Source organism: Camelus dromedarius, chromosome 7 (assembly GCF_036321535.1).
Source record: "Camelus dromedarius isolate mCamDro1 chromosome 7, mCamDro1.pat, whole genome shotgun sequence".
NCBI classification, from domain to species: domain Eukaryota; kingdom Metazoa; phylum Chordata; class Mammalia; order Artiodactyla; family Camelidae; genus Camelus; species Camelus dromedarius.
In genome coordinates, this window is record NC_087442.1 from 24,895,045 (window position 1) to 24,908,002 (window position 12,958).

A 12,958-nucleotide genomic window follows, 5' to 3' on the forward strand; every position below is an offset into this window, starting at 1 on the left:
TTAATCCATGAAGGAAGATAAAGTTTAGCAAGATGAGAGAAGAGGGTCATTCCAGGTTAAATGACCAGAAGTGCTAAAGCATTTCTGTGTTTGGGGAACTGCACACGTGGGGAGAAGCTGGTGCAGCACTGAAAGTGTATGCGGGAGAGATGAGCTCAGACCAAATGATGAGGAGTCTTGTAACATATTAAGAATATTGGATTTAGTCTCAAAAGACCTGGGGTCTGCTAAAAGAGTTTAGGAAAGACAGTGTGATCAGACGTACCTGTTGGAAGAGTGACAATGGCAACAGTAAGGGGTGGATAAGAAACGGATCATACAGTAACCAGGTAAGAAATGGTGAGGCGCTTAATTAAGGTAGTAGTGTGCGAACAGAGGAAAGTAGACAAATTTAAAAGGAACTAGAAATGATAAGACTTGGTGATACACACGTATTGGAAGTTAAAAAGGCATCATAACTGACCCTCTGGTTTCTGGCTTGGGCAACTGAGTAGATGGAACTTTCATTCACAAAAAGAGATACATGAGGAGGTGCAAGTGTGAAGGATGCGGAGTGAGAAGATGAGAAGCGTTAGTTTAGACATATTGAGTTTTTAGATGCTTGTGGGAAATTCGAATGGAAGTATCCATTGGATACACCAGTCTGGACCTCAGCAGACATATCTGCCTGGATGCAAAGATTTTAGTGTCTTCAGCATTCATTCAACAAATGTGTACTGAACACCTACCATGTGCCAAACATTATTTAGACACATAGAAACGGTAGCTGAATCCATAAGATTCAGCCATCGAGTGGATAAGACAGGAATACTGCGGAGAGAACCCTGTAGAACACCAGCATTTAAGGAAGGCAGCGGAAAACGAATTTTTAGAGTCGGCTGAGAAGAAAACTTCAGAGAGGCAGGGATAGAACCAGGGAGGTGTAAAAATAGTTCACAAGTCTGGAAACATGAGTAAATTTGTAAATTGAAATAATGCTTTTACCAAGAGTAAGTTAGAGGGAGTTGGGAAGATAGGAGTTTGGGAAGAGAGTGTAGACAATGGGCTGAGTTGCTCAGAGACCACAGCTTATACATTCACTCCCGCCTACTGCCCACTCTCCGTCCCAAAACTGTGCGACGTGCCAGATATGCGATGGTTAGCAAAACAGATTCCTGGTCCACACAGAATGTGTGTATAATAGAAAAGATATGCAATAAGCAAGTAAACAAATAGTCTTTACACAATGTGCTATGCTATGAGGAAAACAAACAGGGCTCTGCGATGCAGAAAAATGGCAGGACCTACTTGGAAAAGCTCACCGTTTAAGAATTGTAGAGGCATAAACAGGGAAAAACCATGCTAGACATCTTACCCGTATCCCTTGCTCCTGGAGCAGTTTTGGTGCATCGTAGATGCTCACGCAATGTTAGAGTAATTAACAAATGAAAATAATAAGGAAATTGGTGCAATTACTTATTTTCTATTATATAATTACTACAAAGTGTAAAGAGAAATATAAACTTTGAAAAGCATCATAAACTAATCTTTCATAAACCATAAACCACTCGTTGACTTTTAATTCCAAGGGTAATTTTCAATTTTTTTTTAAAACCCAGGCAGGCAAGCTTAGTGAGTTGTATTAAAAATGCAGATACAATTTAAAATCGCAAATTCATCATCAGAATTGATTTTCCTATTCGTTCATGGTTTCATAACAGAGTAGTTTTGTTCCAACTCTTCCATTTTTTCTACTAGACATTATGTGATTTTTTTTTAAAGCGATATTTCCTCTTAGAATCCTCTCCTCTTCCCACAGCCTTGTGATTCAGTTTAGCCAAGTATTTCATACAGTCAGGACTCTTGAATATCTATACCTTGAGGTAATTTAAAATAATATTTCTATGATTAGATAAGTTTAGAAAACACATAGTATAGGGTATCCCCCTCGCTGAGAGTTATAATAGTATACACTGTGTTTAAAGGTTTTGAGAAGGTCTATATAAAGGAAGATTCTAGAATTTTAGAAAACTATTTTCTAAACTTATTTGACCACACGGCTGCTTGATTAAGTGTCTGTACACTCTACTAATCTCCATTCAAAATACAAAAGCGTGACTCTGCAGGTTTGGCAGTGGGGATGAAGATACTGGCGAGCTGGTGTTAGTCTCGGCCGTTCTGCCACAGGAGCACAAACTAATTAACCCCAGTTTACAGATGGAGAAATTAAGGCATAGAAGGCACTTACCTGAGGTTACTCAGCTCTTTCAAAACCTAGTATATGGGTACTTTTTAAAATGTATATATTTTTTTCTTAACAGTACTATTTCTAGGTAAGGATATGGAACTTATTTAAATTTGTATTCAGACACATCTACATTTCCTTCAACAAAATAGAAAGATAATGCAGTTGAAGGTCAAATTTAAGAGCAGTGAGAGCAACATCTTTCTTATGCAATGTTATTTTCCCCTCACCAACGTAAATAATCATGGGTTTAATTGTAATTTCAGGTGGCATCTGCTTATTTCAAAGATTTTCACCTACTGCTAATTGGAGTCATCTGTTTAGCAACATCAATAGAAAAATGGAATCTGCATAAAAGGATTGCTCTGAGGATGGTGATGATGGTGGGTGTGAACCCAGCATGGTAAGTACTGTGTTTACTGTTCGAGGTTTATATTCCAAACAGAAAATTTTTGTGCAGAGCAAATAACCAGATAAGTAATGCATATCCAGACAATCATTTGTATGGCAGTGTAATTCATGATTTTTTTTTTCCTCTCTGCAAATATGAAAGTGATATAAAGGGCACTTGAGTTGGAGGAGGGGAAAAAAAAAAACCCAGCAACTTTCCTTTCACTGCCGGTCTAATTACAGGGAGATTGGAATAAGTGCACACAACTCTGTCACCTTTTATGCACCATAGGAGTCAAAGCCGAGAGAAGCCTTGAACCTCAACAGACAAGACTGATAGACTTCAGAGTAGATTTCAGTGCTATCTTGTTTATTTGGCTGATTACACATTCAAGACTTGTTCAAGAGTATCCTTGATCATCAGAGAGGATGTTAAGAACCAAAGACAAAGACATTACTGACAAAATACAAATGTGTGCAGAAAAATTCCAAGGTGAACTTTTCTCTTTTTAAATGAACAGTTGCAAAGTGAAGCAATTACGAAGTTTCATCTATAGAATGTGAAAGCAGGCAGTTGACTGAATTTTCCCACTAACATAAACGCTCTTTTTACTTTAAATTAATTGGGTGTTTTGCTTTTAATTCTAGCTCTTGTTAAGAACGTAAATGTGAGTTAAAAAAAATTCCAGTGTCATAATCATTTGCATAATGGCATGCTTTAAAGCCTTAGGTGGTTCTTTCCTTCTCATCTTTCTTTAGAAATAGGAAAACTGTATTGAACTCTGTTGCATAATTCATTCTAGGGTATAAGCACGTCTGTGTTCATCATTTGTGGAGCAAACTGTTTTGTTAAATAGAAAAATATTAAATAACTCAGATGAGACAGATCCTTAAAAAAATATTTGTTACTGAAAAATTTTATAACATGCGGGTATTAAGGGCATTTCAGTCTTAAAATGAAATGATGTTCCACGCTTCTTGAAGCGCTATAGAAATATGTATCTTCTCCTTGGCCACTGACCCCAGGGGGTCGACAGGGTGGGGCACTGCATAGTGTGCAAAAGTCCTGTTCATTATACCACTAAATGGCTTTTCAGTTTAAGGCATTTTTACCAGATAGAAGGTTTATTAGATCCCAGCCTTTTTGTATTGAAAGATTTCATGTTTTGCCAATGCCTTAAGTTAAAATTGTTTGTTTTTTTTAACTAAGAATCATTTCTGGTTTAAACAATTTTCTTAAAAGTTTTCTTTTAGAAATAGAAAATATTTGCCTTATTTGTAATTGAAACTTATACTGTGGAATTTTTCTTATAGATCTGTTTCAAAAGAAGAGTCAAAGAATTTCATAAATGGCTCTATATGGAAAGATGTGCTTCTGAGTGATTTTCTGGGACCTCCTACTCATACGAGATCATGTTTTGTTTTTTTTTTTCCTAAATGTGATTTTGAAAGTTTATAGACATGGTTTAAAATCCTCTAATCTTAGGTATGTTATTTTTAAGAGAGAAGAATTACTCTATTTATAAGAGAAGACAATGCAATATATCCAGTTCTGACAACAGGCAGGAATGTCAGATTCAGGAGAGCATAAATCATTGAATCTACAGAAAACTCTGAAACTTCATTTTAGCTAGTGGTTTTAAAACCATTTCCTCCACCTACCACGTATTAAACCAGAGTAGTGAACAAGTAAAAAGCAGATTTATAAATATTAATCTCCCTCCTTGCCCTTGTGCCTCCCTGGCGCACTAATAAACAGAGCTATAACCCAAAGACAAAGGGAAGAATAAGTGTTCTAAATTCAAATGATGATGGCACCATGTCTTACTAGGATTTGAAGGTAAGTGTCATCTGTAAAGGGCATTCAAATATTGGCATTACATTATAGCTGGTATATCATCAACCAACTTGCAGTTTGATTATAAGTTTTACCATTTTTCTGTTTTTGGAGAGAAGATTCTTAACGGTTTCCAGGGAGACAAATCTCATAAAAAATCCACTCTTAATGTGTGCCATTTTGATTTCCACTTGGCTATCGCTGTCCTCAGAGTTCTTCATCTGGGAGGAATCCTAACCTTCTGTGTTTTGAAAAAATTAATTTCCAACTCACAAACAACATCCCTTACAGTTAAATAACACAGAGCTAGTTAATCTAGACAGCAGAGTTCATACTAAACGCCCTCTCATTTCAGGCTGACCTTGGGGTTCATGAGTAGTACTGCCTTCTTATCCATGTGGCTGAGCAACACCTCAACTGCGGCCATGGTGATGCCCATCGTGGAGGCTGTGGCACAGCAGATCATCAGTGCTGAAGCAGAGGTCGAGGCCACTCAGATGACTTATTTCAGTGGATCAACCAACCAGGGACTGGAAATTGATGGTATCTCATGCTGATATGGCCAAAATGGGGTCTAGTCATTTGGGCATTAGAATAAACTCAAGAATTCTGGATTGTATTTTGAATGAACTGTTCATATATACATGTATGATGTGAAATTAACCTTCCTTTTTCTGTATTTCCCAATATTTATACAAAGGAATTACATTACCCAAATATTTTACCTGCAATTAATGGTTGAATTTACATTCTCTGGCAAAAGGGAAAGAATAAGAATGACTTTTCTATTCTTCAGCCTTTTTATCTGTCTTTTAAGGCTTTATCAGTAGACCTTCAGGTTTCTCTTTTGTACTGAAATGACTTTCCTGCATAGTATTGGGAACCTTTAATTCCTATATTCTGTTTGGAAACAGCATCACATTTCACTTGGTTATTTCTGGCCCTGAAAAAACTACTCTAATGCAGTGAAAAGATGTTGGGAGGACATTTGTATTTATAAAATACTTCATTACAAGGAGTGTTATCTCAGTATAAAGCGAATTCATTTATTTTTAGTTTCTCATAATGCTTTCATCTTCACACACACCCCCACCCCTCGGGCACACGCTGATAACCCTTCATTTAATTTTTCTTTTTCTATTTACTATTTTGCAGAAAGTGTTGATGGAAATGAAACAAATGAGAAGAAAGAGAAAACAAAACCAGTTCCAGGGTAAAGAATATTGACATTTTGATTAGGATTTTCCAAATTACGTTTTAATAAAATTATAAACTGGGTCAATTTATTTTTCATATACAGGAATGATTCAGGGAAAACTTCAAGCAAGATGGAGCTGGAAAAGGTACATTAAATTTGATTCTTTCTAAATAATTATACATGAAATTATATTAGATCTGCAGTTAGATATTGTATGCATTTTCAGACCTGTAAAACCTATAAATTATTTTGCTTTCCTAAGTCAAAGCCTGGTATAATGGTTTGATAAGCCTTCATGGGTAGACACATAATCAACATCCTGATAGGAAACATTTTAGGCTCTGAAAATTAGCATCATTTTCTCCTTTTACCAGGTTCATGGTGATGTCAGTGAGCACATGTGTTTTAAAGAAATGCAATGCTGGTCTCAGAATATTGTTTCACTTTCTTATTAAAATCTTGCTGCCTGTTTTATTAGGAGCATCCTGTCTTTCAGGTTATGAACTTAGAGCAGCTGCTATTTATGTAATTACAACCCAGTTATCTTTAGTGTCCTCGTTGCCACTAGAAACTGCGATGCAGAATTCCCGAGTCGCTACCACCCAATACAGATGGGGTTGGAGCTATCCTAGCTATCAAAGGAAGGGAGGAGACTTTTGTAAACTATCCCATAGAATTCATTTCCCCAGGATAAATCAATATAAAAATACTATACTAGGTTGTATTGGGAATAATATATCTCGAGACCACTGGAAAATAATCCTGCATAGAAATAGTCCTACAGTAACCATGGCATTAGAAATATGAGAGTGGAGCATATGTTCCTTCCTCAGGCTATGATGCATTAGCATGTAATTCAACAGGAAGAAGAAAACCCTTTTGTTATTTACAGAAATCTTCAAGGGAAGAACAATTTCTATATAAAGAGAAAACTAATACAAACATTAATTTTAAGCCATTAGCTATCATATATATTAAGGGTTTTTAAGATGAGAATCGAATATGTATTTATGAAAACCTTATCATCTTTAGGGCTGGAAGTAATTGTTTTAAAACGCAGAAAATCAATAGTATGCCAGGTATATTACAGAAGAATACATTAGAAATAGTTTTTAAAAACTGTTGGATATACTTGCACTCAGTAATTTTCTTGTGGTCATCTTCAGAAACCCTGTTTTCTGGCGTAATGCCTAAATTTTGGGTCAAAGCCTTTCCAATAGATTTGCCATCCAACACTGCCCCAGGCGTTATAAGAAAGTCTATTGATGAAAAGACCTGCTCCTTAGTGTAAGCAGCTCAGAGTCTAGTGGGGAAGATGGACTTTAGAAAAAAAAAAAAAAAGTGTGACATAAATACCACAGCACAGGCACATACAGAGGCCAAGTCTTCTAGAGTCTGGAGCAACCAGCTCATCTGGGCATATTGCCAGAAGGGAATATGAGGTAAAGGAATTTGAGAATGGAGGGAAGATGGCTCCTGCAGTCTGAGGAGTGCAGATTCCATTCCTGCAGGGACCAAGTCTGCTTGGTTCCCCATTCAATCCCCTATCTCGTTCCATTGCCTGAAGCAGAGTGAGTATTCAATAGATGCTTACCTTGACTAATGAAGGAGTGAAAAAGAAAGAGGTAATGTACTCAGAATACAATGTATTCAAAGACCCAATTATTTAGAGAGCAGGGCTTTTTCAGAAACATCTCCAGTGCAGGTGCCAGGTGAGGAGTTGTAGGGAGTGAAACGTTCAGATAGGTTGGACCAGGATAAAAATAGCTGTTCATGCTATGCAAAGGAGTTTAGTTTATCTTAAGGGGAATAGAGAGCCTTGAAACTAGGGGACGGCATGGTAGATTCTGCCCTTTGAAGAGCTTACTGTGGCAATAATGCATAGGGCAGAAGGTATGGACCTAACTGGACTTTTTGATTAATCTGACTTGGTGGATGAGAGAGAGAAAAGCACTGGAGACGCCTCTGCTACAGTAAGCTGGGCAAAGGCAGGGTGTGATACCACTGACGAGGTGAGGAACACCGAGGGAGAGGTAAGTTTTCAACAAGGGAAAGTAAGATAATTTGGGTGTATCTTAGGCCGTAAAGATTGAGATCTGAGTTCAAACAAGGCCTCTGAACATAAAAATGTAGCTTTATGTCAAAGAAAAATTAAGTGATAACGTTTTGGTCTATAATAGTGTTCTTTGTAAGAGATAGCATGAAAGTATTATTTTACATATTGTACATTGGAGATATGTTTTGATTTTTAACAATTATAAATCTTCAATATACACGTTTTGTATAGTTTGTGTTATAATTATTATAAGTTGTACCTGTTCTTTGCCAGGTTTTAACTAGATAATTTAACATTAACTGATTATGTGGAAGAATCTGTATCTAGTTAAACTAGCTATGAAATGGAAGGAATATTCATAACATAATATTTTGGTCTTCTACTTTCTTCATGGTGTTGGTGAGGCATTTCATTTAATTAAAAGTAAATCCTGGGTGGTTTGACTTTGTATGTGAACTACAAGTCAAAAAGATCTAAATATTACTCCCTTTGAAGAGAAATGGTTTAAAATAAATTTCAAAGAAAAGGAAAAACAATGAAGGGCATAGATTTTTTGGTAATATGCACTAAAAAATTGTTTGATTTGTATGAAAATTACTGAAATTTCACACATTGGAATCACCAATCTGTTGATTTGATATACCTATATATTGTAAATGATTACCACCAGTGTTATTTAACACTTCCATTACGGTACATAATTACCATTTCTTTTTTTTTTTTTTTGAGGGGGGAATTAGGTTTATTTATTCATTCATTCATTTGTTTGTTTGTTTGTTTGTTTGGTAGAGATACTGGGGGTTGAATCCAGGACCTCATGCATGTTAGGCGCGCACTCGACCACCGAGCTATGCTCTCCCCCTCCATAATTACCATTTCTTTACTTCAATGTGACCATTTAAGATCTACTCTCTTAGTAGCTTCCAGCTATGTATATAGTACTATTAATTATAATAGTCATGCTGTACATTAGATCCCCAGAACTTACTCATCTTATAACTGGGAGTTTGTACCCTTTGACCAACATCTCCCTGTTCCTTCTCCCGCCTCCCCTCCCCAGGCCCTAGTAACCACCACTCTACTTCTGTTCTATGAGTTTGGCTTTCATCGATTCCACGTATAAATCATACCAGGCAGCATCTGTCTTTCTCTGTCTGACTTACTTCTCTTAGCATAGTGCTATTATAATGACAGCCATTCTAACAGGTGTGAGATGATAACTCTTTGTGCTTTTGATTTGCATTTCCCTGATGATTAGTGATGTTGAGCACCTTCTCATGTACCTGTTGACCATTTTTATGTCTTCTGTGTAAAAAAGGTCTATTCAGTTCCTCTGCCTGTTTTTCAATTGGATATCCTGGGGTGGGTTGGTTGGTTTTTTACTGTTGAGTTTTATGGGTTCTTTATATACTTTATCAACCATAAAATTCTTGTTAATAGCACTACAAAGTTTTGATACAGATAATAATGGTGAATAATTTGAAGATAATTTTCCCATTGCTGCTGCTGCTGCAGCTGATGGTGATGGTTATATGTTGATTTTGAAGATGATGGATATTCAGTAGTCCCTTAGATTCCAGGAACTGATTACAGAGCACTCCTATCTAAGAGTCATATTCCTATGCTTCGTACATAAAAAAGAGATGTCTTCCATGACTCCCCAGGTGCCCTTTTCACTATAGGCCACGACCCAGACAATAGCAGCGTTCCCTCCTTGTGCCCCGAATAAAAGCGGTGGGTAGACACTTAGCCCATAAATTCTGTGTTACTTCAAATTAGCTGAAATATTTTAGAGAAGAAAAGGAACAAGAAGAAAGGATTAAGTGATAACGTTTTGGTCTATAATAGTGTTCTTTGTAAGAGATAGCATGAAAGTATTATTTTACATATTGTACATTGGAGATATGTTTTGATTTTTAACAATTATAAATCTTCAATATACACTGAAGAAACTGACATGCACGGGGGAATAGATTTGGCAGGTTCCAGTGGAGAAACTGGGAGACCAATCATCCCCTATAGTATTTCCATGAGAAATAAGTTCTGAGTATCCAAAAGTCAACTTTTACACACCGAAAGAAGAACCAAGTTGCTGTATTTTTTTCCTTCTTGACACTAGTGTTATTCAGAGATACCCCAGATTTTTTATACCAGCTCAATTTCTAAACCTCCAGGCATCTTTGAATGAAAACAATTGGAAAATCAGTATGCTTTTAATGAGACGTCTAAGGTAATCGTTTTCCATTCATCTTATATAATTTGAACTTCCCGAAAGGGAAAAGTTCAAAGGAAATTTTCCTTGAACAAATTGAATCTTGCTTTTAATTAGGTGATGTTTAGTTTGGGGGTGAAAATTCTTATTATTAAAAATCAAATTCTGTAAGACAGAACTCTTTAATGTTCTCCAAGAATTCAAGGTACCATACAACAGTAATAAGCACGGCCCATAATACTAGGGACTAGGGACATTAGTTCTGTCAGGTAAGGAGATAGCAATTCTAAAATATCTGGCCCCTAGATCAAATATGGAAAATGTATTTTACATTAGATCAGGTAGGTGCTACAAACCACAGTCCTTCCTGACTACTTTCCCCTTCTCCTAGACTGGGTGAAACTGGGCAGCAAAGCCAGTTGTTAGTGCTGCCCAGTCCTGACCTGACACAACCCAGGCGTCTCCTTTACTCATCCAGCCAAATCCTGACGTTTACAGAGAGGTGAGCAGGGAGGGAAAGAGACTATCACACACCCTTTAGGACTCACAGAAGCATCAAAAAGACAAGAGGTAACAAGTGTTAAAGGTGGGGAGAATAGGAACCCCTTTTGTGTTGTTGGTGGGACTGTAAAGTGTGCAATCACTGTGGAAACATTCATTCTCCCTTTGGCTATGTCTGTTTTGTTGTTTAACCCATTGACTGAATTTTTTAATTCAGTAACTTAAATTTCAATTTCTATAAATTCTGTTTGTCTCTTTTTAAGATTTGCTTGGTAATTTTATAGTCTCTTTCTTCTTACTCATATTTTCCATCTTCTAACTTGTTAATCACAAACAAGTTTATTTATATTCTGTGTCTAATTGCTCTAGTGTCTGAAGCCCTGTGGATCTCATTCTTTGGCCTATTTTTGTTTTCTGCTGGTTCTCATTTTTGTTGTCATATTTTCTTGCATGTTTTGTGCTTTCAAATATTGAAATGCTGATTTTCTTTGAAACCCTATGGGAATCCCTCAAGTCCTAAGCTGCAGTTGCATGGAAGAGCTTTGAATTATATCGCTGTTTTTTGTCTAATGCACAGGTAACATCAGTTTAGGCTAGAAATGCTCATGGTTTAGGAGTTTTCAGGGAACATTACATTTTTCCTTAAGTCAGCATGAGATTTCCTTGCCTTCTGCTTCTGCAAAGGATACCAGCTTTATGAGTGTTTTCCTATACTATTCACCACACAGGGTGGGCCTTAGGCATTATCTGCCATCTTCAGCTCTCTCTGCAAAAGAATAAACTGAAATCCTCAGGTCAAAAACTGCTTAGACCCTTCACTTAAGATTCCCACTTGTGCATTATTTGGGGCCAAGGCAGATTCCTTACTTCTGTATCAGTTCAGTGATATATCTTTAAAGGGACTTTTTAATATTTTAAACAGCATTTCATTTAACAGAAAATCTGATTTGTCATGCAGCCGGATAGAGAGATAGCTGTTATATTATTTACACATTATTTCAGTCATTTCTATCACTATGAAAAGAAAACAAGATTTTTTTTTTCCAACAGCATGTATATTTTTATTTTTTGCTCTTCACTAAGAAATCACAAAGGAGGCTTCTAAATAACATTCAAGATATAACATTTTGTAAAGTGGATTTTGGGTTTAATTGATTTTCAACATTGCTGAAAAATATAATTTTTATGAAGAATCCTCATGTCTTGAGTGCTAAATTTTAAATATCCTTCTGTGCCTCATACCATTACTGTATAAACTAATATCCCAAATCACAATATGTGACATAATTCTTTATTAACTACAGTAGATATAAATCATATTTCAAAGAGTCTTACTGATAGCTTCAAACTTGTCACCAACTCTTCTGAGTTGTTCAGGTTATTTCTGATTAGATCTTCACCAGATCTTCATGAGGAGGTCATATCAGGAGTAGGAGAAGGATGTCTCTTAAGATTTTCTTGCTGTTCACTTATGCATTATCTTCATTCTACAGTTTCATTACATAAGTCATTTCCTATAGAAATTATTTAAAGTCATATGTACATTATGGGAGGGCTGGTTTAATTAAAACTAGAAAGGTTATTCTGTTATCCACTTAACCAAGCACATGTAAACTCAGTGTGCCGAGTGAACAGAGGAGACAGGCCCCACTGTCAATCCCTCTGTGCACCATGGACTCTCCTCTCCCTTTTGCCTATGGCATCCACCATGTATGGCCTACAAGGGCACCAAGGTCAATGCAATGACTACTAGTTAAGAATCATTTAGTTCTTGGTTTGTTTTTTTTTTAATGTAAAAAGAGAAATATTGCATCTTGCAATAAGGTGGTAGGTTGAATGGGCCCATTTACCTTCACTCTATCCCAAATCTCCGTTAAAACAAGAATAGACTTTCTAAGTCATAAGTCATAGTTATAAAAATGTCAAGAAAGGAGATGACAGCAAAATCACTTTGGAAGCCAGAAAGTTAAAGAGTGAGTGGGAAGTGCCTCAGTTATCCCACGAAAGTGTAATCCCGTCAGCCGTGAGGAAGGACAATAAGCTACTGATCTAATTTACTCAGCCGCAGCCCTCAAAGTCTTTACAATGTTGAAAAGTGGGGGTAAGTAAAAAAAATTGCTTATGAAACAGTTAAATCCCCAAACTTCTTCCTCAACTCCACCTGGATGCAGCTGCTTCCCCTCCACCAGACAAGTGTCATCTTTAGACGTGGTAAAGCAGAGGGTAAGGAGGACTTGACACAGTTCAGGCTCAGGGAAGGGCTTCACAGTGAAAACTGGAGCACCGAGTGATCGTTTGTATGTTGAATGGTGAGAACCTTGCCCCATCTCACCGGCCCCAGTAGCCAGGCCTATACCCTCCAGGTGTCAGCAGGCAAGAGGCCAGGAGGTTTTTCTTCGGGGAATGTAATCAACACAAGATAAAAGATGAAAATATATTGCATTAGGTTTTCTCAAAAAAAAGATCCAGGCAGATGATAGCATCTATGAGCCCACAGTCAACAACAAGTTCCTAAGAGCAGGTACAGGGCTTCCAACCAG

General features: G+C 36.9%; 1 protein-coding gene across 1 annotated transcript in view; it reads left to right on the top strand.

Moving 5' to 3' along the window:
• The window catches only part of SLC13A1 (solute carrier family 13 member 1), a 74,175-nt gene that overhangs the window by 25,072 nt on the left and 36,145 nt on the right, over positions 1–12,958 (top strand). Inside the window, exons 3-6 of the mRNA XM_010975605.3 lie at positions 2,491–2,627; positions 4,807–4,994; positions 5,607–5,664; positions 5,752–5,794. Of these exons, the coding sequence (XP_010973907.2) occupies positions 2,491–2,627; positions 4,807–4,994; positions 5,607–5,664; positions 5,752–5,794 (426 nt within the window). The remainder of the gene's footprint in view (positions 1–2,490; positions 2,628–4,806; positions 4,995–5,606; positions 5,665–5,751; positions 5,795–12,958) is intronic.